The sequence below is a fragment of the Pungitius pungitius genome, chromosome 14, assembly GCF_949316345.1.
Source record: "Pungitius pungitius chromosome 14, fPunPun2.1, whole genome shotgun sequence".
Lineage (NCBI taxonomy): Eukaryota > Metazoa > Chordata > Actinopteri > Perciformes > Gasterosteidae > Pungitius > Pungitius pungitius.
Genome location: NC_084913.1, coordinates 3,494,424 through 3,520,977, shown reverse-complemented (window position 1 = coordinate 3,520,977; position 26,554 = coordinate 3,494,424). Strand labels below are relative to the sequence as shown.

The 26,554-nt window shown below is 47.0% G+C and overlaps 2 protein-coding genes across 2 annotated transcripts in view; both read left to right on the top strand.

The window, feature by feature from the left end:
* The first annotated feature begins 980 nt into the window (after positions 1-980).
* Positions 981-15,696, top strand: vps39 (VPS39 subunit of HOPS complex). Its single transcript, XM_037487052.2, has 24 exons — positions 981-1,535; positions 1,723-1,788; positions 1,880-1,944; positions 2,218-2,260; positions 2,405-2,499; positions 2,820-2,918; positions 3,031-3,123; positions 3,418-3,601; positions 4,559-4,679; positions 4,904-5,024; positions 5,251-5,377; positions 5,607-5,749; positions 5,861-6,001; positions 6,765-6,906; positions 8,415-8,501; positions 9,294-9,367; positions 9,489-9,705; positions 9,923-10,051; positions 10,303-10,405; positions 10,627-10,672; positions 11,509-11,658; positions 13,413-13,547; positions 13,646-13,737; positions 13,830-15,696. Exons 1-24 carry the CDS (start codon positions 1,463-1,465, stop codon positions 13,909-13,911), a joined length of 2,628 nt encoding a protein of 875 aa, XP_037342949.1. The 5' UTR covers positions 981-1,462; the 3' UTR covers positions 13,912-15,696.
* A 5,220-nt stretch (positions 15,697-20,916) lies between these two features.
* Positions 20,917-26,554, top strand: part of galnt16 (UDP-N-acetyl-alpha-D-galactosamine:polypeptide N-acetylgalactosaminyltransferase 16) — a 13,054-nt gene continuing 7,416 nt past the window's right edge. Inside the window, exons 1-4 of the mRNA XM_062557280.1 lie at positions 20,917-21,347; positions 24,355-24,548; positions 24,686-24,784; positions 24,864-24,943. Coding sequence (XP_062413264.1) covers positions 21,135-21,347; positions 24,355-24,548; positions 24,686-24,784; positions 24,864-24,943 — 586 coding nt within the window. The 5' untranslated portion in view covers positions 20,917-21,134. The remainder of the gene's footprint in view (positions 21,348-24,354; positions 24,549-24,685; positions 24,785-24,863; positions 24,944-26,554) is intronic.

The window sequence follows — 26,554 nt, the reverse complement described above, 5'->3', positions numbered from 1 at the left end:
AAATCCAGCCTGTATGCAAAAGTATGGTCTATCCTCCAACATACCATTGAAAAATATATTCCATGCCTACATGAACACATTTGAATTTACTAATATTTAGTTCAAATCATCCCTCGCCCCACCCTGTGTATCCAATATTATGATTGTGTGTCTCTTAGAAAACAGTAAGCTAATTCTTCAATTAATTTATTAGTTTATTTAAATCGGTTATGAACGTTATGATGATTTACGCTTTTGTAAAAAGTAATTTTCTCATGCATTAGTGTGAAATAGTAAGCATGAACGGGCTCAAAAGTAAAAACATCTCATTTATGTCCAAAGTTTAATTTTAGACTCACCACTTTACACCTAGAGGACACACTTTACGGAAACTTATTTCCATTGCGGTAATGGATGTTAGATTTACGTTCAATACACCTTTGTGATGCTGTCATGGGTTTTTGATTTTACTTTGCAGCCGTAGGTGTTCCTCGTGGAAATCACAGTTCAGCTGCTCTCTCTAGTGGTATGAAGCTGTACCGCAACAATAATGTGCACATTTTCTTTAAACCCTCCTTGTAAGAGACACACTTATTCCTTGGTTGGAAATACCAAATACCAATATCTATTTTTGCATTAGATGCAAAAGTAAATGATCCCTTCTAAAATGGCTTTTTTTAGTATGTCCTGCCTATACAATGTATGTTAGAATATTACAGCATCAGTTTTTGTGGGGAAAATTGGGGATATGTATATACACGCCTATATGTACTGTATATATACATATATGTGTGTTCAGACTATCTTATTATATTTTACATTATTACACTTCAGACTAATTGGATAAAAGATGGAACAATAAACCAAGATTAAATCAAAAGTTACTTTTCATAAAAGTATCAAACATAACGTTGTCGTTTAAGCTGTTACCCACAATGCATTTCGTCCAGCAGACGTCGGCTCCTTTAATGCTGTCCTCGTGAGCGCAGTGGCTTCTGTCACGTGCCTGTCAAACCCCGTGCCCTCGCGCAGCCGCGATCAACACAACCCGTGGGCCACCGAGGAAGTAGCAAGAAGCCGAACGCTGCGGCTAACGCCGTGCTTTCTTTTTTCAAATTAAGACTACCGAAGGCTTCGTTCGTCTTCGTCCACAAAAGCAGCGGGCTGCACTTGTCGGGGTTTCAGTTACACGGGAACAATGTAGCCGTTGCTCGCTAACCTCTAAGCTAGCAGGCTAACAATCAGCTGTTGTTTTGGTCGGAGAGCTAGCCGGCTAACGAGTCGAGCCGTGGAGCGGAGCGGTACAAACCAGATACATTCTCCTCATTAACTCGGTTAATGGCGACACATAAAGGCGGACCGACCTGACAGAGTAACCGGCGGCCGGTCAGCCCGCTGTGGTCCCGTCCCGGGCCTGAACTGCCCCGTGGAAATCGAGCCATCAGAAGGGTTCTGTAAAGGGAGAGAAAAGTACTGCTTCACGATGCATGACGCGTACGAGCCAGTGCCTATTTTGGAGAAACTTCCTCTCCAGATTGACTGTCTGGCGGCCTGGGGTAAATATTTTGACACTTGGTGTCAACGCACAGCTGTTCCTTCATCGTGTGGCGTTAAAATGGGTTTCTGTACGCTTTTATTGAGATATAACTTAAACTCTTCGGTGAAGTGATGGATAGTTTCACCCAGGCTTACTATACACCACATGTCTGTCACACCCTGACTCTTCAGTGTTTCTTCCCACAGAGGAGTGGTTGCTCGTGGGAACAAAGCCGGGGCATCTTCTTCTCTACAGGATTAAGAAGGATGCAGGTTAGGAAGAGCGCAGCATTGTGTATTTACAGACCTAATGCTGCATCAAATAAATGTTTTGGGCCATTTCCGATGTCTCTATTTTCTTCAGGCACCAACCGGTTTGAGGTCACGCTGGAAAAATCCAATAAGAACTTCTCAAAAAAGATTCAGCAGGTAATTGAGGCTTTTTGACTAATTTGATCATCTGAAGTCTGGTGAGCGACTCGACTCAAATACAGTCAAATTTATAGGATCACACACTGATCGGTTGATTTGATCGAGATGGCGCAGAACAACCTTCAAATTGAATCCGTGTAGTTCAGACTTGTCATGCTTACAAATAGTGGTAAAGCTGCAGGAAAAGAGCACTGTTTATGTCGTATCTGTTTGTTGTTGGATTCCTTTGTTTCAAACCTACATTAATTGTGTGTATTTCTCTTTCTACAGCTCTACGTTGTCTCGCAGTATAAAATTCTTGTCAGTCTTCTCGGTACGTTTTCTCTACCAAAAAAAAACTTTATTTTTGCAATTCAAATGATGATGCTGGTTAGTCTTCACCTGTTATTGGTTAAATCTTTTCTGCCTTTAAAGCATTGCATTTATCTTCACTCTTCTCATCCGTCTTCTCCTGCAGAGAACAACATTCACGTCCACGACCTCCTGACCTTCCAGCAGATCACTGTGGTGGCCAAAGCCAAAGGCGCCACCCTCTTCACCTGTGACCTGCAGGTCAGTTGCAGCTTTTATACACAATGCCTCTATAATTGTAGTATTATATGTTGGTTCCCATCCAACATTCACTTCTATATGTAAAGCAACTATCATTACATGACGTATTAATGGACTGTTTAAGGAACATTTGAAATACTTCAAGGCAGTATGTTTGGCACTAATATTACAGTAATACTATAATGATAACGCATAATTGGCTGAAACAAAAACAGTTATAGTTTCCTTACAATCTTATCGCAGAGACATTTTTTTCTTTTGTTTCTACATTTGTTGTATTGATATCTTCAACGGATGAATAACATGTTTTTTTTTTTCAGCAAACCAGCACAGGAGAGGAAAGGTTAAGAATGTGTGTTGCAGTGAAAAAGAAGCTCCAGCTGTATTACTGGCAGGACAGAGAGTTCCACGAACTGCAGGTAAAATTAAAACTAGTACAGGAGTTATATATATATATATATATATATATATATATTTAATCTCTATCTCATTTTTTACCGTTAATCATTATGTCGTGTTTTGGTCTTTCAGGGGGACTTTAGTGCATCAGATATCCCAAAGTCCATGGCCTGGTGTGAAAACTCCATATGTGTTGGTTTCAAGCGAGACTATTACCTCATACGGGTACGTGCCTCCGGAATGGATAACAATAAGCCTTTTACATTCAGCTTTACTTATCGACCGCTACCTACAACGTGAAGTAAAACTCTGAAATGGTTGGTGGTTTGTTCTTTTGTGGTAGGAGATGTTCCGTCGCTTTGGTCGGCCTTGAATTTGCAGGCATTTTCCTTTTTTGTTTTAATTCCTGCTGTTATTCAATTATTACTTTTTAGTAGTCATTTTGCCTTTTCTTTAAATGTTGGTCTAAAGCACTGTAGGCGGTCTGGACTCACTCGCACCATCTCTCCTGTCAATCAGATGGACGGCCGGGGCACCATCAAGGATCTCTTTCCCACTGGGAAACAGTTGGAGCCTCTGGTTGCCCCACTGGCTGATGGGAAGGTGGCAGTCGGCCAGGATGACCTCACTGTGGTGGTAAACGAAGAGGGCGTTTGTACCCAGAAGTGTGCCCTGAACTGGACCGACATCCCAGTAGCGATGGGTAAGAAAGTCACTCAACTAACACTGAGAGCTTGCATGTTCTACTCCTATGTTTAGAAGTGTCCACTTTCTTGTAGTATTCAACATATTAGTAGCTCAAGTTCTACATCTGATAATATTATTAAGTCACTTTATACCCAGTTACAGGTGGTGTGTGTGTGTTTTTTCATGCAGCAAAGTTGTATTTGATATTGAGAATAACTGACAGCGGAGACAAAAGGACACACACATGGTCTCCAGGTAACACAGAAGCTGTTTGCCATATCGTTTTAGATTTCTAGCGCATGCTTTTTTTTTTACCCTGTGACTAAGACACCACATGTGTGGATTACTGATGAGCTTTAAAACAGAAGTGATGCAGACGAAGGTCGTGTGGTTTTTAAGGCTCTTCTCCCTGTGCTCACTGGCAGGCGAGTACAAACAATATGAAGAGGAATTCACCCATTGGTTTCAAACATTTTGCAATTTCCTCATTTTCGACATAAGCAGCATTGTGGCTGTGAGGCCTTCCTGCCCCCTTTTATTCTCAATAACTCTCTCCCCCCCCCCCCCCCCCCATCATCCCCACTGATGCACCTGCTTTTAAGACGCTGAGTTTGAATCAGGTGGATTGCAAAACACTCAATCGCTGTTAGAGCAGTTGTGTCTACCACGGGGGGCTTTTTTACATACTACACACACTAGTTTAGGTGCACTGAAGTAAAGGTTTGTGCAAATACTCTTTGTGTCTTCTCGACGTTGGAATGGCTCCAGTATGTCCCGGGCTCCATAAACATAATCCAGCAACTGTTGAATGAAAGGAAACATGTAATAAAAAATGGCTTCAAAAACCAGTTGTAATGTAATGACAGATGGTACTTTTCTCTTTATTGTCTCAACCCCCCCCCCCCCCCCCCCCACACTTTTGGTCTTGTCTGGCTTTTGGTCAACCTTTTACACTTTTCGCCTCTTCTCCCAGAGCACCAGCCTCCGTACATCATAGCCGTCCTCCCTCGGTACGTGGAGATCCGGACGCTGGAGCCCAGGCTGCTGGTGCAGAGCGTGGAGCTGCAGAGGCCTCGCTTCATCACCTCGGCCGGGTGAGGCGCTCCCCCTGTGACGATGCGCCGCGTCGGGATCTCTGAAACGCTTTGATCATGTTGAATTCTGACCCATGGCCGGCGTTTAAAATGAACAATGGGGACACTTTGGGGGGTTGCTGCTCTGGTTCCTGTACACAGCGTCCCTCAAAGAACCCTCAGCACGGCAACGTATCCGCTCTAATCTTGTTTTGTTTTTTTCCTCCTCCTCTCGTCTTTCACAGGCAAAACATAGTGTACGTCGCCAGCAACCACTTTGTGTGGCGCCTGGTGCCCGTGTCCATAGCCACTCAGATCCGGCAGCTTCTTCAGGACAAACAGTTCGAGCTGGCTCTTCAGCTGGCGGTGAGCCTCAGAGGATGGAACACTGTGCCTGACCAGCGTCTTCAGGACGCTTTGTTGTCAGGCTTATTTCGCTATCTAGTTTTAGAAATGCCACCCGTGTGGTTTTTCCCCCCATCGTTTTGAGAAGTTAACCGTCAGACTTTTATTCCGGAGCGTGACGCATACTTTGGTTTTGCTTCTGTTCATTTTATTCTTTTTTTTTTTATTTTTTTTATTCTGCCGGAAGATGAAGGACGATTCAGACGGAGATAAGAAGCAGCAGATACATCACATCCAGAATCTCTACGCCTTCAATCTGTTTTGCCAGAAGAGATTTGATGACTCCATGCAGGTGTTCGCCAAACTGGGCACAGGTATTTTTTTTTTTTTTTTTAATTTCATCTGCTTTTTCTCAACCTTATTACACATATTTTAGTTATTGATGGAAGTATTTATTACATAAAATTGTCAGGTAACGAGGAGGCCTTTCCTCTAAACCTGCTGTAACGACATCTTAACACTTCCCTTTTTGTATCAAATGCTAAAAAAAAACAAAAAAAACTCTGGTGGAAATATAATGTGAGCTTCTCCTTCGCCCTGCAGATCCCACCCATGTGATCGGGCTGTACCCAGACCTGCTCCCCTCGGACTACCGCAAACAGCTGCACTACCCGAACCCGCTGCCTACTCTGTCTGTGGCGGAGCTGGAGAAGGCTCATGTCGCTCTCATCGATTATCTCACACAGGTGTGTGTGTGAGTGTGTGTGTATGTGTATGTGTGAGCATGTCTAGGGAGAATCAAAGCAGGCCCAATGTGAACTTTTTAAAAGAAAATGTATTATTGTTGGTCCTCACAGAAGCGTAGCCACCTCGTGAAGCAGCTGAACGACTCCGACCCGTCTACAACGTCTCCGCTGATGGAGGGCACGCCGACGATTAAGAGCCGCAAAAAACTCCTGCAGATCATCGACACGACGCTGCTGAAATGCTACCTGCACGTGAGCACAACGCCCTTTTCTCTCTGGAAACGTTTCTGTCCAAATGTTTCACTTTTATTAATTTATTCACTAGTATTAATAATTCGAAAAATGCCTGGCAGACTACAGAGAACAGTTCAGCGTGTTGCTCATTATGAATCTACTAACCCTCTAAAAGATCTTCCTTTTTATGACAACACCATATTAATTTACAACCCCAAATAAGAAAATAATGGCAACAATATAGAAGATAAAGACTCATTTTAACACATTCAAAATTGGGTAAAACAATAAATAGGTTTGCACCAAGATAAAATACATTTTTATGGTTTTATTTTTTATGCAGTCACGTTTCCACATAAAATATATATTAACATTCTTTTTAAGTGATTCAATGGAGGTAGACGCCCGGGCAGCAATTTGTTCTAAGGAGTCAAACCTCTACGGTGAGAAATAGTGCCGCGATGACATCACAGAATCAGAAAAAAAAGGTTATGACTAGTCACTCCATGTCTTCTTTTTGGGAGATATAATAAAGATACCCCCACGGCAGACTCAGATCACACTGGAGGGACAACCTGAGAGCGAGTGGACATGTCCCAACATCTGCACCAGATTATTTAACACATTAGCACCATGTGAAGCAGGAAGGAACCAATCAGCGAGGTCACCGCTCCTGAAGTCTCCGGGTGAACTTTAAAGGTTGGAAACGTGTGGTCTTCGCGTTTTTATCAGGCGCTCTCATGTACCCCCCCCCACACCCCCCCCCCCCCTCTCCGTTTAGACCAACGTGGCCATGGTGTCCCCCCTCCTTCGTCTGGAGAACAACCACTGCCACATCGAGGAGAGCGAGTACGTCCTGAAGAAGGCCCACAAGTACAGCGAGCTCATCATCCTCTACGAGAAGAAGGGCCTCCACCAGAAAGGTGATGAGCAACCAGTGCTTCATGTCTCTGATCTCCTCTCTGGGTTTACCAGACACTTTTTAAGTTTGTGCCACTTTAAATGTTGGACATCTTTGGTGATCAAGTGGTCGTGGTTATTATTATATTTATGCCAGGGAATTACTGCAAGTCCAAAGATAAGTCTGTAGTTTAGGAAAATAAACCTTTTTTTAAAAATGTTCTTGTCTGCACTTAAAGATTGTGCTGTATCATTATTGTTATTATAATTCAAATATTATAGGGACATTTTGTGCGTTTTCTTGACACAAACTGTTGACGTAATCATTTTTTCTCGCAGGAAAATTGATGTGAGTCATAGTTTAGTCCTTATTTGTGTATTTGCACTGAACTTTGCTTCTTGGCAAAAGCCGTTTGGATTCCATTAGTTTGATTTGGTGCATAATAATTCATCTGAAATGAAGTGGATTTATACACCGCTTTCAGCTGTTGGGGCTTTCTTGGAAATCTCCCTGATAGTTTAGACTGTTGACGTGCAAGTTCAGGTATGCTTTTACGCATGAATAGATGAGAGGACATTTTAAGCTGCATAAGCAAGTAGAAGCCACAACAAAAAAGAAACAAGCAGCAGCATTAAGAGAGTTGAGCGCGGTTCAATAGAGTTTATTTTCTTTTTGTGTCTCTTTGTATTTGGAGTATTATCCTAAAGAAATGACCTTCATTTAACACAGAAAAAACCCAGACTAACCTCTTAACCTCAACAAAACAAACCCTGATTCATAATACAAGAAAAATGCTGTAAAAGATTTGGTCCAAGTAATAATCAGACCAAGCATAAAAAAACTAGATTACTCTTGCGTTGTCCAACAAACATTTTCTGACCAATGAGGAAACTATTTTTTATCGGTGTCACATGACACGCTTTCTACTAGGAGATGCATAACACATTCCAGTTAAAGGAGATCATTTTGAAATTAAAAACCCAGCCATATATAAGTGCTATTTTAAGGCCGTCAACCTCTGCTACTTTATAGTTGTATTTAAAGGCAAATGTTTCACATTTTAATTTACCACATTTAAAAATGATTCATCAAAGTGGATTAAACTATCCAGAATGAACTCAAACAGTTGCATTCATTTTTTTGTTGTACTTTTAAATGAGTGAACTTTTAGAAAGTAGAACTTTAAATGGATGTATTTGAATGGACGAAGCTCCTGTAAACGTGGCATTTGAAATTTAAGGAAAGCTCCATTCGTCCTCAAATGTGTTTGCTTAAATTGTTTTTCCAAGACATTTTGGCACCCGATAAATTCTTCCTCGCGCAGCAGACGAGAGAAGAATCAATCAAAAGGGCGAGTCACTCGCATTTCGGGGGCCACAGCGCCACGAACGACATCGAAAACACCCAGAAACATCTGCTGGATCCCCTTCGATTCAAACCAGCTGTCACCCGCCCGCCACTCACCCCCCCCCCCCCCCCCCCCCCTCGGACTGATGAGCTCACTCGCCTCCCCTTCCCTCTCCCCACCAGCTCTGCAGGTGCTGCTGGACCAGTCCACCAAGGCCAACTCGCCGCTGAAGGGCCACGAGCGGACGGTGCAGTACCTCCAGCGGCTCGGTGAGGGTCAGCTGTCCGTCTGTTTCTAACTCGCATGTCGCCGCTGGACGCGCCGCGTTCTTCCGGGAGAGACTCCGAGAGGGCTTTCGACCCGATTGATTGATTGATTGATTGTGGATGTTTGGATGAGATGCGAAGTCGTTTGTTTGCCTGGGACTGACTAAGTGAGGGGGAGCTCGCTCCATCCGTGTGTGTCACTGTTCACTCTCAGTGTGGTTAAACTCTGGGGGGAGGGGAAAAAAAACATAGAAAAAGCGGCCTCTCTGGCACTGGTTCAATTTGTTAATGGAGGCGACGCATTATCTGGCACAATTCTTCCGAGAAAGCCGTTATAAGTGAAATGGTGGTTTTGGATTAAGTACGAACAAACCACTCATCACAGACCGGTTTAACTTTGACTTTAAAAAGAGAAATGGGAATAAACTTGTCCCCGAACACTTTACTCCATCTTGAAAAATGACTTTTTGATCCAGGTCACGTTGAATACTGTGAAAGGTAACCACAAGTACACAGACATCCTTTTGACTCTGTTTCAAGCGAGCGGTATTCTGGTTCGATTGTTGCCACCATCTCCCAATGATGTGAAAACGATCATAACAATCAGTGGAAGTTTTGGACCGGCCATTAATACAATATACAAACAGAATAGTTGCGGTTTCAATAATTGACCAACTGTAGCTCCATTTTACTCTGCTATTAGTACTACTATTTGATTGATAATCTCTCGCCGTATTGTACATAGAAAACAAGTGCTTCATGCAGTTCTCTCCTTCTTCTCTTGTAACCACACAGGAGGGGAGAATTTGGGAATCATCTTTGAGTTTTCTCCTTGGGTGTTGAAGATCTGTCCCGAGGACGGCCTCAAGGTGGGGACAAATGCATTTACAGTTCCCCGCAGTATTCGGAATGACACCAGACGTGTCTTTCTGGTGTCTAAATACATTTCACCGTACAGAACGGTTTAACCCGCCCCCGCACTCTGCCCAGATCTTCACAGAGGACCTGACCGAGGTGGAGACTTTGCCCAGAGACAAGGTGCTGAACTTCCTGAAGGAGGGCTTCAAGGAGCTCGCCGTCCCGTATTTGGAGCACATTGTGTACGTGTGGGACGACAAGGGGCCGGAGTTTCACAATGTGCTGATTCAGCTCTACCTGGAGAGGGTCCAAGGCCTCATGAAGCAGTACCTCAACTCGCTGCCAGAAGGTACCGGAGAATACTCGAGAGTTTTTATTCAACCTTTTAATTATTTGAATTAACAACTTATCTGCCAATAAAGCTGACATTTGTTTTGACCCAATATGTTTCCCGACTCAAACAAAGTCGAATGAATACGTTTTGATTTCACAAGACCACGAGAAGCAGAAGTATTCCCTTTTAAATGAGGTCTTAAGCTGGTGTCTTTCCCTCGGTGCGGGGGCAGGAGTTCCAGCCGTTGCTGCGGGGAAAGAGGAAGGTGACCTGGGAGAGTTCAGGAACAAGCTGCTGTCTTTCCTGGATATTTCTACCAGCTACGAACCCGCCAGACTCATCAGCGACTTCCCCTTCGACGGTAAGAACTGCGACTGAGAACAACGTCCCGAGCTTTTAGTGAAGTTTATGTGTCCTGTCAGTTTTATTGATACAACCCGATATCACAAATTTGCCCCGAGGGGCTTAATGTTATGTTTTGTAACATGCCCCCTTAGTATTTAATGAACTTTCCATTACCTCATGCACATGTGTTCTCAGTTATGGAGGAAGGTTTTAGCCAGCTTCTATGGGATTTGAGCTGAAGGGTGAAACTTGTTTTTCATCCCGAAGGCCTGCTGGAGGAACGGGCTCTGCTCCTGGGTCGGATGGGCAAACACGAGCAGGCGCTCTTCATCTACGTGCACATCCTGAAGGACACCGGCATGGCCGAGGAGTGAGTCCTAGGACCCCTGCCAAAGATGTGACCCGTGCTGAAGGATTCATTTCACCCAGTCCAAAGCTGTAGATTAGTAAAAGCATTTAATTCAAAAAAACGGGGGCCGAAACGGTTCTGCGAGGCGGCGAAATGAATCTAAAAAGGCCACAACTTTGGTTGTCTTGTTCCTATTCTGTGAACACAAGCAGAACTTCCTCATGATCTCCTCTGCTCTGCAGGTACTGCCACAGCCACTACAGCAGCGCCGTCGAAGGGAACAAAGACGTAAGTAGCTTTCAAAGTTTGCTTCCTTCATTCATTCCTTTTTTTTTTTTGGTTGTCTTATCAGCACATATTACATTTTGTGCACTCGGCGGCTGTCTGTTAAGTGCCTTCGTGTTTGCAGAAAGCGCTACTCAAATATAATGGATTATTTAGAGCTCGCGCTCCAGATGATTCTAAATGAAAAATGTCACACTGACTGCCATGTTTTCCAACTTGACTCTGCAAACAAACAAGAACTAAATATGAATAAATGAATCTGCATTAGATTTTGGGAGGGGGGGACACAAGAGCCCTGTTCAGCACACTGAATATACAGATGTATCGTCATCACGTGGTTAAGTCTACTGACAACATCAAAGCCATAACTATAGTCTGATGTTGAAGAAAGTTTTGACATTTTAGGGAATATGTTTAGTGGCTTTGCTGCAACGGGATGAAAGAGAAGATTAACGCCACTCATTTCTGCGAATTTGAAATATGTCGGTTATTTTAACACTAGGGTTGGAATTAGGGGGGGAACAACAAGCCGCCTAACCTACAAGCAATGCAATAGTTCAGTAATAAAATGCAATATAAGATTTTTAACTTATTGTACTACATCTGAACTCCATTTAAAAATGTTCACGATGTGTAAAAGGTTTCCATTTTTTAGCACATTATAAATCATATTCTTATCTAATTTCTGTCATTGAATAAGCATTCTTATTGTAGCTTGACTTGTTATTAAATCCTGTTTCAACTGCATTTGAAACTACTGCTTTGATCCATGAAACTGTGTGTTTCCAAATTATGATCCAGACGGGTTAAGTACTGACGCCGGTGTCTTGGCCCTCCAGGTTTACCTGTCCCTGCTGCGGATGTACCTGTCCCCTCCTGGCGTGCACTGCCTGGGGCCCATCAAGATGGAGCTGTTGGAGCCTCAGGCCAACCTGCCGGCGGCCCTCCACGTCCTGGAGCTGCACCACAGCAAGCTCGACACCAGCAAGGTAATCCGCCTTTCTCTCCTAATGGAACCCATCCAAACATCTGAGGCTGCCACCGGGGCGCTGATCTCCCTCCAGAGGCCTTCCTCAGAGGTTCTCCCCCTGAGTCAAGATTCTGCACCGTCCACGTGACTAACGTGCACCCGACCACATGTACCAGGATGCATTGCGTTCGCCCCTCGCTTCAACTCAGCGGCCCGGGAAACAAGAACCTGCTGCGATCGGCGCCTCGCTCCACCACAGACACACACACACACACACACTCACTACAGGACACTGCTCCTGCATCAACCAGTCTGCCACGTTTCATTTTCCGTGCACTGCAGTAAAATGCGTCCTCCTGCATAACGTCCCCTGCTGCGCTTTGGGAAGTTCTTCAGCTAGAATACAAGCCATGGGGATAAATAAGGTGGAGCTGCTCCCCCCGCCTCCATCTTCAGAGTCAAAAGCCGAGCTCCCCGCTGCAGGACTTTGGCAGTGTTCCCACTCGTTGTGTGGTTTCCACACTTTAAGGTGTTAACCAGGAAAAATCTCCAATCTCGGCTTTGTCCCTGAAACACGCGCGTGAGTCGCCTTTGGCATCGCGCGGCCGCTGATGTCATCGACTCGCGTTCTCACAGCAGACTGTTTTTCACACTGTGCCATTTGCCTCATGTGGATCAGTCGCTGTGATGAGTGGGATGTGTGTGTGTGTGTGTGTGTGTGTGTGTGTGTGTGAACACAGAGCTCACACAGGGAACGCCTGAGGAGACGCTTCGCCGGGGTTTCCCCTCCGTCCCGACAGGCCCTCGTCTGTTATGGAGCCGTTTGGTTCTGGGTTCGTTCACATCGATGCGCTGCAGCTGCTCTGTGGACTCTCCCCGCCCCCCCCCTCTCCACATCTCATCTGTGACGCCGCCGCCGCGCATCGGCGAACACGCGAAGCGAGGCGCCGATCTGTTCCGAGCCGCGCCCCCCCTTCCCCCCCCCCCCTTCCCCCCCGTTGTGAGCTAAAGCGGAAGTGATGGTGTGCGAGAGGCGCGGCTGATCTGTGCTGGGTCAAAACGCTGCCGCTTCACGTGAGCCTTTGTTTGGGTCTCGCTGCACCGGGAAGCGCTCCGTCTGGTCCTCGTGTGCCCCCTCGTTTGAGAGTTTATATATATATATATATATATATATATATATATATATATATATATTTTATTAGCAGTTTAGTTTATATGTTGTGGAGAAACATGTTTCTGGTGTCTCCATGTTGTCGTATTTTCGGACCAGGGGGATATTTGTATAATGGCACTAAAACTTACTAATGGAAAACCTTCAATTTTAGCAAATTTGTCTTTCATATTTCTCTTTGTGCAGATTAATTTCCCGTTAATTGATTGATAGTTTCTGTGTGAATTATTGTCTTCATTTACATGTGTTTGGGAAAACTCGTAAGTAAGAGCTGCTCCGCTGATGAGACGCAGGCTACTTGCTCAAAGGCCCTTCAGCACTGAGTGTAACGAGGCCATTTGGGGTAATTTAATTTAATTACATAGACCGAGTACTGGCCTCCAGCCTCATTCACACAGAAGCTAACAGTCGCGTTTATTTCTGCAGTTGGGGAAGTCATGTGGCAGCAGATCCCTTTTCCCCCAGAGGAAATTCTCTCATTGGAGGAGATTATACTTTTAAAATCATACTGCCTTTGCTTTTGATTCTTTTCGATCCTTGAAAGGACAATTAATAAAATTTTTAACTGTTACACGCCGGTTGTTGTTGTTGTTGTCTCCTAGGCCATCAATCTGCTCCCAGCAAACACTCAGATCCGAGAGATTCGTGTCTTCCTGGAGAGCGTGCTGGAGGAGAAGGCCCAGAGGAAACGCTGCAACCAGGTGCTGAAGAGTCTGCTGCAGGCCGAGTTCCTCCGAGTGAGTCCCGGGCAACTTGTTCTCCCTCTTCCCTGCGCAGTCGACCACGTGGTGCTGAAGAAGCTCACCTGGCGTGTCCCCCCCCCCCCCGTTTTCAGGTGCAGGAGGAGCGGATCTTCCACCAGCAGGTGAAGTGCGTCATCACAGAGGAGAAGACCTGCCGCGTCTGCAGGAAGAAGATTGGAACCAGGTAACCAGCTCGGTGTTCTCCATCGTTCCGTCGATCAGATGTGGCGTTTCAGGTCGTTATGTCTCTTTATGTCCCTCTCTTCTCTCCCTCAGCGCGTTCGCCCGGTACCCCAACGGCGTGGTGGTGCACTACTTCTGCTGCAAGGACCGCAATGCGTGTCCCACTGAGCAGTGAACACCCCCCCTCCCCTCTGCTGGATGGTGACTGTTGGCTCATCAATGACCCCCCCTCCCCCTCCCCCCACCTCCTCCCCTTCACCCTCCTCTGCGGATTTCAATGCTGGGACATGCTTTGAACTTGAAGTGCATCATTCGGGTGGAGGTGATGGAGCTGTGCCCCTCACAGGAGTTTTCTTTTTTCTTAAACCTGAGCTGAATCTCCCCCCTCACCCCCCCCCCCGCCCCACCTCGGAGCGCCACGCAGCGAGCCCGCCGGGCCGGAATCAAGGGCCCGGACTTCCCTTCTGTCGGCGCAGCATGAAGTAGCAGCGGGACTGTACCGCCTACCGCTCCACAGGGGGGAGAACAAAGAGACTGTGAGGGAGGGAGTCTTGACATTTAAAAAGCATGCATCAGTGAAACGTGAGAAGGGAGGGGCGGGGGGAGAAGAAGAAGAAGAATTGGGGGGGGGCGGCGGCGTTCTCACGGCGAGACGAGGCCTCGGTTTCACGTTTAAATCTCGGCGCGTTGTCCCTCCTGCAGGTGAGCAGAGGAAGCCTCGTGTGACTGAAGATTGGCTGGTGCTGATGGAGCAGAAACGCATTCGTCTTAAAGTGTATTTGACATTTATGTATTTTTATTTAAAGATTTGAAGCGACTAACATTATTCATAGAGACTTTGTTTTCATTATTTTGTGTCTTTACAGTGCGTGAAGGACATTATTCTTTTAAATTACTCATTGTATTTGTTTTGGGTTTCTTTCACAGACATTAAAGGTTTTTGAAGTAGAACTTGAAGTGAAACTATGTAGCCTTTGAGCCGAGGGGGGCCCACGTGGTACTTACACAATAATCACACTGAATGTCACCACATACTCAATTATTCAATCTAGGGGGGATTAATGTGCAACTGTCCGATAAACGATTATCGCTCTCAGCCATGTGTCATGGAAAACTGCTCCGACCCCCCCCCCCCCCCCCCCGGTTCCATCTTTAGACTTTTGCTCAGATCAAATGAGAAAATTGAAGACTGTGAGGCTGCACGAATGGCATTTTACCAAACATGTTCCAGATAATCCCCTAAATGAAGTCCACAAAGCGGGGGGGGGGGGGGCGATGTGTTACAGGAGCTGCTAGCGTTAGCAACCTGCAGCTACACGCTAATGCCCACGATCTGTGTTACCTCTTCTTTTAAAAGTTATACAGTGCCTCTTAAAAGCGGATCTCAAAGTAAAGTACAGCACTTTAGTGGATGGATGACTGGTTAGTTGTTGTTGTTGTTGTTGTTGTTTTTCCACGGGACGAGAACTGGAAGTGACTCTGAGAGCGTGATTGACAGCTGCGTTTTAACGGCAATATTATTGTAAGAAGATGCGTCTGTGGGAGGTAATTCAAGAAGCACGACCTCGCTCTTCACTCTAAAGGAAATGTGCAAGCGATGGATGCTGTGAGCATCGACTCACACTTCCTCTGAAGTGCAGCGTCTGCTTCTTGAAGCCCCCCCCCTCCCGACCCCCCCATCTTCTGCTTCTTTAAAGCTTTGCACACATTCTCTGCTAAGACTGTTTCTGAGTCTCTGGTTTAAGGTGGGAGCATGTTTCTCACTGTGTGTCTGTCTGTCCGTCGAGCTTTAATCATTGTTAATAATAAAACGCGTTTCCACTGGTGTGTGTGTGTGTGATCCAAGATTTACATTTGAGTTAAAAATGTATTTTGGATTTAATGAAATTAATCAATTCAATTAAATTAAATTATTTATATAGACTTGTAATTCATTTAAATTTAAACCATTGATAAGAAATATTGTTAACTTTGACTAAATACTTTAAATGAATTAATTGATCTTGAGTCAGAGATATAAAAGGAACCTGAATATAAAGAACTATTAAATATTTTTTTACTAATTTTTTATTGTATTTTATTAATGAATTGCTATATTTAAAATTTTTCTTTTTAATATATATTAGTCCTTCCAGGAGCCTGTGCACACGTCAACTGGACTTGGTCCACTTGAGCTTGAATGACTTTTAAAATGTGTGTGACGTTGTAGATATGAAGCCCCCCCCCCGTTCCCGTGAGTGAAGACGAGTGGCTCAACTCCACTTATCGGTCCGTGGACACTCTGCTTCAGACGCACTCAACCCCCCCCCCCACCCTGGTGGGCCCATTATCCTCGGGGCCGAGGCACCGGGGAGCACCGTCCGCGCTAATGGACTTCCTTCCTCTGATCCGTGCCAACTTGGACTAACAGAATCACAACACCCCGGTTGCTCGGCAACGCCGTTAGTCCCGCCCACCAGAGAGCCAAGTCTTCCAGCTGCCTTCCACAGCTGGGCGGAGGGCACCCTGGGTGGGGGGGGGGGCTCAGCTGGATCCCCAGGCCCCTTGTCACCTGGGCACCGCCCCGAGGACCCAAAACCAGCAGAATGTTGTCTGCTAATGGCATGTGGAGAACTCCGAGGTGATCGCACACCCTGAAAAGCATTGAGAGGAACTCTGAATAATTCATCATGCTCCAATTCTGTGTGTGTGTGTGTGTGTGTGTGTGTGCGCGTGTGTGTGTGTGTGTGTTTGTGCTGGGATGCTGTAATGTCTTGGAATGGTCCACCAGTGTGCAAATGGAAAAGACGTTGCAGCCGGACTCTGGGTGCCGGCGGGCAGGAGTTGGTCCGCTTTGACTGTTCTGCTGAGCTGGCAGGGAGTAAAATCCCTTTTTACAGGAGGTGTCGTGGATGATGATGATGATGACGACGATGATGATGTTGATGATGATGATGTGGGTTTGTAGGAAGCAGAAACCTTCATGTGTATGCTTTGTTTGTTCAATGCTGACTAAGCTCCATGAGGGAACGAGGTTGCTTCCAACTGTTTTTTTTTTTTTTTTTTTGTTCTGACAAATATTGGACTGATGGACAGGATATTTGGACATTCTGGACCATCTGCTGACGTTCCCTCAGGCTCAACCCGAGTTTTTCAATAACTACTGGATGTTTTGTCCCAACGTTTGGTTCAGATTACACTCATTTGACCCCATTACTTTTCATCCAGTGCCATCGAGTCTTTTAATAAAACACTTAAAACTACTTAAGTGACTTAAAGGGTTCTAGACAGGTTCTTCCTGAAGGCCTGCGGTTCCATCGTGGGTTTATTCTGAGCCCCTTTCATGAAGAGAACCCTGTGGTTCTGAGGGCTTTGTTCCAACGGTTCAGCAGAAACAACCGAGCTGGTATTAAATGAATTATACAGTTGGGTAATTTACCAGCAAGGAGATTAAAAAATGTCCACCAAATATTAGATGGACTTTACCATCAGCTGTGATTTTCACAGTTAGAGGATTATAGAAAATCTTTTGTTTTCTTGGACTTATTCTTTGCTGACTGTGGCTTAGACAATAACAGAATTACTAGACGCACACTCTGCTGCCTGCTAAGCCACACAAATACACAACGAAACGTGGATTATTTCCAGCTGGATAGAAAGTCCGAGTTTTGAAAGGTACGTTTCTCGTGGGAAACTATTCCTCCATTTGTCACCTGACGTGTTCTTTAAACGTTATCTGGCCGAGATACGATTGTGTTCCGTGTGTTTTATTAGGCCGGAGACGTGAGCTCAGTAGGTGTGTGCATGCTGTGTTTGGGCCTCTTTTCCTCCCCTGATAATCCACAGTGTTGCCCCGTGACAACGCAGTGCTCCACACGGACGTTCACCCTGCAGAGCGCTTATCTCCCCCCCCGAAGGCACGTTCTTTTTGTTCTCACACGCAGTCGGTGCACTTTTGTGTTTGAGAGTTTCTGCATCCTGCAGATCCGACCATCTGCTGCTGTGACCCACAAGAGAAGCTTTGTTCCATCCAGACGACACTGGGGGGGAAAAAAAAAAGAAAGAAAAAATGCTGAATCTGCTGAGACATTATTTAAGGAGACGACGCAGCGGGATTGATGTGGTTCAGGTTCTCTGGGACCCTTTTTTGTGTGAATTTTTTTTTTGCCGGTAGTTTAACAATGAATAGAGGACATAAGGTTGTGTTGAGTTATTTCTACACATGAGTTTAGTGCCAAGAAAAAGGAACTCTTCAGAGTCCAGTGGCCCCAAATAAAACGACTTCCATTTTGTTTTTGATTCTGATTGAACTGCAAAACGTCGTAGTTTAGCATGTTAGCCTGCTGCTGCTGCCTGCTAAGTAGCATCCAACCCAAAATATAGCTTTCATTTGGTCATGAAAAAAAGTAAAGTGACAACATTTCACCTGTTAAAAAGACACATTCTCTCTTTATGGCACTTACAGCGCTCCATTTTTGCGCTAATTTTACAGTTTTTCTGCACGTTTATGTGCAGATTAAACAAACAAGTGTTTATGCTAAGCTAAGCTAAGCTGAGCTGAGCTATCTTCACGTATAGATTGTGTGACACTGTTAACAGTCGCCTCAGGTCTGCAGTGAAGCACCATGGGAAACCTGCGCTCGTCCCCTCCCCATCGGGACAGAAGCTCAGATGAATTCCTGTGTGTGAGTGTGTGTGTGTGTGTGCGCGTGTGTGTGTGTGTGTGTGTCACACTCCATGTTTGCATAACTCACTCACACGCAACACGCACACAGGACTGAGCTTGTGCATCGGCGAGTCTGATGATCACAGGTCACAGCCGAGGGGGAATTGGCTGAGTTTCCACTATTATCATAGAGGAATTCCATAGAGGCTCAAAGGCTTTTGTGCGTGCGTGCGAGTGTGTGTGTGCGTGCGTGCGTGTGTGTGTGTGTGTTAAATTACACTGAGACCTCTGTATGTGCGAACATATCATGGGACCTCTGTTTGTCTTTGTTTCTGGCTGTCAAGCAGCATGAAAGGGCACGTTTGTGTGTGTGTGTGTGTGTGTGTGTGTGCGCGCGCATGTGTGTTCTTGTTTTTGTTCACTTTTCTGCAGGCACCATTTTCGCATAGTTCTCTGAAATGCCAGAGGTAATTTTCAGTGTGTTGGAGAGTCTGCGTCAAATGCACACACACACACACACACACACACAATATCGATGGTTCATTACTGTTTATTATTAACTTATTAACTCATATCGTTGCAAACATTTTTTTCTTTCTCTGGCGACCCAAAGGTTCTTCTTATCCTTGATGATTTAAAGCGTGTCCTCCTATTGAGCAGATGTAGTAATTGATGTACATAAAGTAAAGGATATACTTACATTCATCATTACACATCTTGATAAATTCCGCGTCCCGGTTCTTTCTTCTCCACCTCCGACGTGGGAAAGTCTGAGGAGAGGGATCGTTGACTCCAGACATGAGCCAGACGGGGGGTGGGGGGGGGCGTCCGGCACCTAGACGTGACCCCCCCCCCCTCCCCCCCCCTTTCTTTTCTCTCTCCCTGCTCTCCCAAAGATAACAGTGACAGTAGCGTACGAATGAAGACCAAGATCTCACAGCCTCTGGCCAGATGTGGCTGCGACCCTCCCGTGACCTTCGCCTCGCTGTGGACGGAGTAGCGGCTTACACGTATGATGAGATTAACCTCCTGGGGGGGGGGGGGGGTGCGCCGGCCGCTCCGACTTTTTGAATTCGCTGCATTTGAATGTGGGGATTAGAATAAGAGGTTTCATATGAATACATTTTATTATATTACGTTTTCATATATCCTTCGCTGGTCCCTCGGCGTCCCCTCTGATGATAACGGGTGAAACCAAACCGACAAAACATCAGTATCAGGATTTTCCATTGAGCTCTGTGACCTCTTTTTAGCTGAGGATATATTTTTAGACTCATCTATTGATGCATTTTGTCCCTCGTGTGTCCCTTTCAGTATCCTGTAATTACTGTACATGACATCCTGACATAATGTGACATGGGAATGTGTGTAAAGTGGAACTTCACTAACTTCTCTTACACAAAGCCGGGCGACTCAGTGGAGACAAATTAATTTGGATGGGAATAAAAGTGAATGATCCAAAATGACTCAGCAGAGAAGAAAAAAAAACTTGGTGGCTGCGAAAAGAAGATTATGTTGGATATTAACTATAAGATTATTATCATTATTATTATTATTATTATTAAGAGTGGTCAGCCCCAGAACCCCATGTCTACACTGATTGTATTAATAATGCAAAATGAATGACAGCTGGTTGGCTCGTTCATTTCACTGGTGTCCCCCGCTGACTCTGGATCAGGTTTCTTGATGTTTCTGATGAGGTAAAAACTTGGAACTCCTCTTTACTGACGCGAGGGCCCAGCTGTGTGCGCATGCCTCACACACACACACACACACACACACATACGCACACACACACACGCACACACACACACGCACACACACAGACACATTTCAGCCTCCTCAACTCCGACTCTGTTGCGCCTTTGGGGTGTTACCGCTCCATTTTCAGGCCTATGGATTTTGGAGAGGGGGGGGGGGAGGGGGGGTCCTCTCCGCCTAATGTTTTCTGACAGTTCTCTTTTTCCTTTCTTTTTTTTTACGCCTCTGATTTATTCGAACTCCGAATAAGTCATCGTTGCAGAGGTCATCGGCACGTCCAGAATTATTATTATAGGAGAAGTTGAATATTCACGTTGATGTTCAAAGCCTTCTTTTTTCTTTGTGATCATTTCTGGTGCTTCATTTAAATGCAGCTTTATTTCGAAATGCATAGGCAGAATAAAATCTATTTCTATTTAAACGTGTTTACAGTGAGGCCTGAGGATTCTATGCTTCCGTTTCATTCGGCAATTTTTTAACTTTGGGAACCAACCATTCCATTCACTTCAGTTTTAAAGAGATGGAGGCAGATGTGTCACAAACTAAAACTGCATTCAAAAAGTAAATAACAAGGGGCCACAAACACTCCTTACAGAGCATCCGCATCCACACTACAGTATCTATTCGTGAGCGACACAACCCCAGCTGCTGGATGCCGATTGGATTTTGTGTATATGTGTGCGTGCGCGCGCGCGCGCGTGTGTGTCCCTGCGCTCGTAGAGCAGGCTGATACGCCTCGGCGCTAGGACCCTGCCGGCGCGCGGCTCCGGTAGAGGCGGCCGTGCGCGGCTGTGCGCGGGGGAGACAGGCGCTGATCCGTCCGCAGCTGCCCGCGACTCAACGCATCCACCAACGGGGAGGGGAAGGGGGGGGGGAGGAGGAGGGGGAGGAGGAGGCTGCTGCAGCAGCAGCAGCAGCACACCGCGCGCGCGTACGAGAACCCTGAACCTCAGCCGGGCTCGCCAGCGGAGCCCTCCGCGTATGGGCTCACCATGCGCAGGATACGGGCCAACGCCATCGCCATTCTGACCGTCGCGTGGATCCTGGGGACGTTTTATTACCTGTGGCAGGACAACAAGCCGCAGTCGTCGTCGTCGTCGCCTTCGTCGTCCGCGTCGCAGCCCCGCGGCAGGGGGGGCCATGGGCAGAAAGTGGCCCCCGGTCGGCTGGAGATCCACCGGGACGACAGGACAATCCCGCTGATAGTGAGTGAGCGCGCGGCTGTGCGTGTGCATGGGGGGGAGTGTGCGCTGCATGTTGATGTGCATGTGTGGTTGTGTGTGTGTGTCCTTGGGGTGATGAGGGTGGTGGTGGAGGTGGTGGTGGTGCTGAGGACGCGCAGCTGGGTTGTCACAGCGGGGGGGTCTGCTCATTGTGCGCGGACACGTTTGGCCTCAACGCGCATCACGGCGGCCTCACGTACCTCCCGCCGCGCGGCCACGTACACGTTCTCCCCGGTATCCTCCAGGTTGTCTGTCTGAGTTTTTTTTTTCTTTTTCCACGAGCCCGCGAGAACCTCACGCGCACGTAAGAGGCTTTCCATAAGTCCGACGCGTCGTGCGCAAAACGCTCTCTTAAACCGCGGTTATGCGTGCGTGACGGCTTCCTTGGATCACACGCGCGAGGTGTGACAGCACGCGCCCCAGTCCGTCACGAGAGGCCTGCTTCTGTCAGGTCCGATGTCTCCTCCAGGGTGGAGGGGAGGTGCACCACCTCCGGTAAATGCTGTCACCTCACCCGAGGTGCTCTGGTCGTCGGGCTCGGCACGTTGCAACACAGACACTGTGCGTGTGCGTGTGTGTGTGTGCGCGTGCGTGCGCGCGCGCGTGCATTTGGGTCCATGCCAGGTGAGATTAGGAGATGTGGTGCACCTGGTTGCCGGGTTAGAGTCCTTCAGTGACTGACACACTGTCCTCAGACAGACAGTCAACAAGGCTTCGAGTCCTCGAAGCTCCTTTGTGGTTCTGGCTCCTCGGACTTCGCTGCTGGTTCTCCTCGTTCAAATGTCGGTTGGACATTTGAACTTTGACAAATGGATCAAAATGCCTGTTTGCGTTGGCTGAACAACCGATAATGAACCCCCCCCCCCCGCCTCCTCCTCTCTCCCTCCTGCGTTCACCAAGCAGCATTAGATTCACTAATGACATCATCTGTGAAATCTCTCCGCGCTGGATGCACGACGTCCCCCCCCCCCCCCCCCCCCCGGTCTGACTCCACAGACGCAGACCTTCCGCGTCTCTCTTTCCGCAGCAGTCCAAGTGAGACGGCCCACATGGTCTGTCTCCACGGTGGACGTCCTCGTCCTTGTTGAGACCCAGATGTTTGGCTCTGCAGTGTTTGGTTCCCAGGGATTTAGATCATGGGTGTGCCGGCTGTTTTTTTTTTTGTTTTTTTTGGAGTCATTGTGCAACAATTTTTCGCCTCAACAAGACACAGGAATAAACACTTCACCGTTGGTTTGAATGTGCCGTTGACAATTATCTGTCTGTTTCCCACATTATTGGTCATAGTATGCAGTACAAAGTATTACAAGTATTACATAGTAACAAAACATCAAATCATTGGGTTGGCATGGTAACTTTAACCTGAATTATTTGAATGCAATAATCTATTTATTTGACATGGAGACTTTATGCAGAAAGTGCTTTTCAGATGTACGAGAAGTCCTGGAATTGGTTTAAATGTGTGTCGAGGAGAGATTTGTAACTGAATGAAACTAGTTTTGCTGGTTTGATTCCGAGCAGCGTTTTGAGCAGCTCACCGTGCTTTTCTAGCTTTAAACAATTTCCAGCCGCCCGGCCTGCACGGGTGTATTTGTACACATTAGTACAGTAGTCGTGATGATACTTGTCGCCCAGCGAGGGACACGAAGCGCACGGTTTTGGAAAAGAGAGTTATGAAAAGCAGAGACAACCTGAAATATACGTTTCTTTATTGTGTTGTATTGTGTTATTGTAGGTCAAACGGAACAGGTTAATACAGGGGCGAGTATGAGGTGGTCACTGGTCACTATTCTATATTTGTTTAAATGTTATTGATCAATTTCTCGCGGAAGAGAAACACACAGATTTACCTGAAAAAGCAAAGCAAAGGGTTTTCTAATATATGGTTTTGATATAAGGGATTCAAAATGACAAAAACGACATATATGTAAAACAAGATTTTTTTAATATTTATGTATATCCTGCTATATAAATGCTGGGTATGAATATAAATGGCCTGAAACACATGATGAAATACTGGTGCAAACAGGTCGTGGTGACTTTTGTAACAGTTACATGACCAGCTGATCCCAGAGCTGTGCAGGGAGAAAAAAAAGCTCCGATTAGCGACGCTCTGCAAATAGCCTGGTAATTAGCAGACGGCTGCAGAGCGAGGTCTGCATCAGACGGATGGACCGTGTCCCGAGCACCTCCTCGGAGCACCTCCTCGGAGCACCTCCTCACTCCACCCGTCTGCAGCCTGGTTCTAGGGAATCACACCTGCGTTTACTCATTCCTAGTCTATCGGGATCTAAAATGGAAGGTCCACAGCTAACAGTTAGCATTAGCTCTTCACAGAGGTGAGAACTTCTCACATCGTAAATGCAGAAGAAGATACGACAGGAATACCAAATGAAAGTTCTGAAGCAGGGTTACTTCAGTACAAGTACAATTACCTCCAGGTTGTATTGAGAACTTATTTTCTTTCCACCACCGGCCTCGACAGAGTCCTTCAAGGCTTCGGCCTTTGCAGGTAACACAGCGGTGTGTTTGTGTGTGAAACCACCACCCCCCCCCCTCTCCCTCCCCCCCGGGAGGGGCTGAGAATGAGGTCACTCCCACCTGAGCTCTAACAAAGCGGCGGCCTTCGCCTCCTCCTTTCCACCCGCCCATTGTTGCTTTACTCCCACTTTGGTGTCATGTGGTTCTTCGGCCTCACACTCGCACGGAAGAATCCATTCATTACTGAGGATTTTACGGGAGCGTGTTCAGTTTGGGCCCGTTGGCACAGAACAGACCTCCAGGTTTGCCTCCCACCCTCATGTCAAAGTGTCCCTGAGGCAAACATTGAGGCCCTTTTAGTGTGTGTGTGTGTGGATAAGGGAGTGGGTTTTCATGCTTTAAGGTTGGATCTTTCTTGTTTGTTTATGCTGCAAAGGATTCATGAAATCCATTCAAAACCGCCGGCAACCTTGTGTTCCTTTATAACCCCCCCCCCCCCTCCCCGCAGGTGAGCCGCCCCCCGCGGGCCGAGCAGCAGCAGCAGCAGCAGGGCCGGCTGCTGGGGGGCTTCGATGAGAAGGCCTACCTGGCGGGCAAGCAGCTGAAGCCGGGGGACGACCCCTACCGAGAACACGCGTTCAACCTGCAGGAGAGCGACCGGCTGGGGGGCGAGCGAGCCATCCGGGACACCCGACACTACAGGTGACCCCCCCCCCCCCCCCCCCGCCCTCTCCCTCGTTTTAAAGGCCTCCGTTTCACTAACGAGCGAGTGTTGCCCGGGCGACGATTTCTCCCCCCCCACCCCCTCCCTCCTCCCTCCCTCCCTCCCCCCTTTAAAGGTGCGCCGCTGTGAGCTATGACACGGACCTCCCCCCCACCAGCGTCATCATCACCTTCCACAACGAGGCTCGCTCCACCCTCCTGCGCACCATCAGAAGGTAAGCGGGGGGGTCCCACCGAGGACGCCCGCTGACCCCTGACCCCTGACCCCTGACCCGTTGTGTCTCTCGTCCCCAGTGTCCTCACGCGAAGTCCTGCGTCGCTCATCCAGGAAATCATCCTCATAGACGACTTCAGCTCGGATTGTGAGTTCCTGTGTTTTTTTTTTTTATTTCCTCTTTTTTTTAATGTTGTTGTTCAAACAAGTGAAGTATGATTTCTTCGGCCAGTACACAACACGTCTTAACAAATCAATAATAACTATGTGTTATTATGCCACATCAGCCGAACCCTCAACATATTTCCTCAGGACTGAAATAAGAGTAAATATAAGACTATCTACCATCACTTGGTGCGTTTCCAGAAAGTATAACATCATAAACCATGGAATGAATCAATGAAATTGCGATTTGAGGACACACACACCTCATCGCGCTCTGTGTGTGTGTGTGTGTGTCTGTGTGTGTGTGCTGCAAATGCGCCACCAAATGAGTGGTTCCAAATCGATAGGCGAAGGTATCAGGAGACCCGCAGCAGAGATGTCACAGAGTACGAGGCGTGGAACAGGGAGGTGAGAGAGAGAGTGAAGTTCAAGTGATGCTGCCGAGGGAATAAACATCATCAGCAGCAGCAGCAGCAGCAGCAGGAAGGAGCTGAAGCTCTGCCGCCTCCGTGCTCAGTCTGCATTGGAATAAAAAAAAAGCCAATTAGTGGTCTAATTGACCTGGAACAAACAAACAAATCAGCTGACAGCAACGCGCAGGCTCGTGTTCCCAGGTTGGTGGGTTTAGAGGTCGCGAGCGTTACCGAAGTGTAATGTTACATCACATGTCGCTTGGCTGCGGCTTTTATCCAAAGCGACTTACAATAAGTGCATTTCAAACACAAGGATGCAAACTCGGAAGAACAAGAAAGTGCAGTTTCATTAAATAAGCCGATTTACAACCGGCTATCGATTAAGAGCCATTATAAGTACATTTGAAGTACTACGGTTTGTTTGTGTTTTTAGAGGTGGTTGAGGCTAAGGTCCTGATGTCATCACAGTGAGGGAGGAACAAGCAGTTTGGGGGTGAGATGGGGGGGGGGGGGGGGGGTTTGACCGTGTCCTGGATGTAGACTGGACCCCATCCATTCACAGCACGCGCTCCTCTGACCTACATTCACCGTGCACTCAAGCCCTCACACACACACACACACACACACTGAGACACACACTCTCAGGAGCACGTCAGGGGCATCTTAACACAAGTGTGAGCTCACTAATGCCTCGGCCCACCTGAACTCGCGTTGAACCGGCTCGTCCTCTCCGCCGCGTTTGATTTAAAGTCTCAGTAATCCCGCTAAGAGGAGGGAATTTGAACGGTTGTTTAAGTCGGGGGTTTTGGGGGGAAGGCGCGTTCTCCAAAAACCCTCTAAATCACCAAACAGAGGGGCCAGGCGCTCAGCCGAGGCAGTGAGAGTGCGAGCTGATTGGTGGAGGCGGCGCCCGGATGGTGGTCAGCGGGAGTTTTGATCCCATTGAGGCTCGCCTTGATCATCAGGGGCCTCGGGCCTGTGACTCGCGGGGGAACGTGGGCTGGTGTCGCGGCGGCGGTGCGGTCGTGGTCCTTCGAGGTGTGGCGCTGACAGGAAGTGACGCACAGGGACTTCCTGCACCCGGTCTGTGAAGGTCTGCATGGCGCCCGGCGTTCTGAATTGCACTCAATTTAGTCACGGATCGCTGCGTTAACAAAGGTCAGAATTAAAACACGGATGTATGGAGCGCACGT

Bases quoted from the DNA above. Each gene is read 5' to 3' on its own strand.
- vps39 (XM_037487052.2), top strand. From the start codon at position 1,463: ATGCATGACGCGTACGAGCCAGTGCCTATTTTGGAGAAACTTCCTCTC. The intron at 5,378-5,606 runs GTATTTTTTTTT...TTCGCCCTGCAG, and splicing joins GTTCGCCAAACTGGGCACAG to ATCCCACCCATGTGATCGGG. The intron at 6,002-6,764 runs GTGAGCACAACG...CTCTCCGTTTAG, and splicing joins TGCTGAAATGCTACCTGCAC to ACCAACGTGGCCATGGTGTC.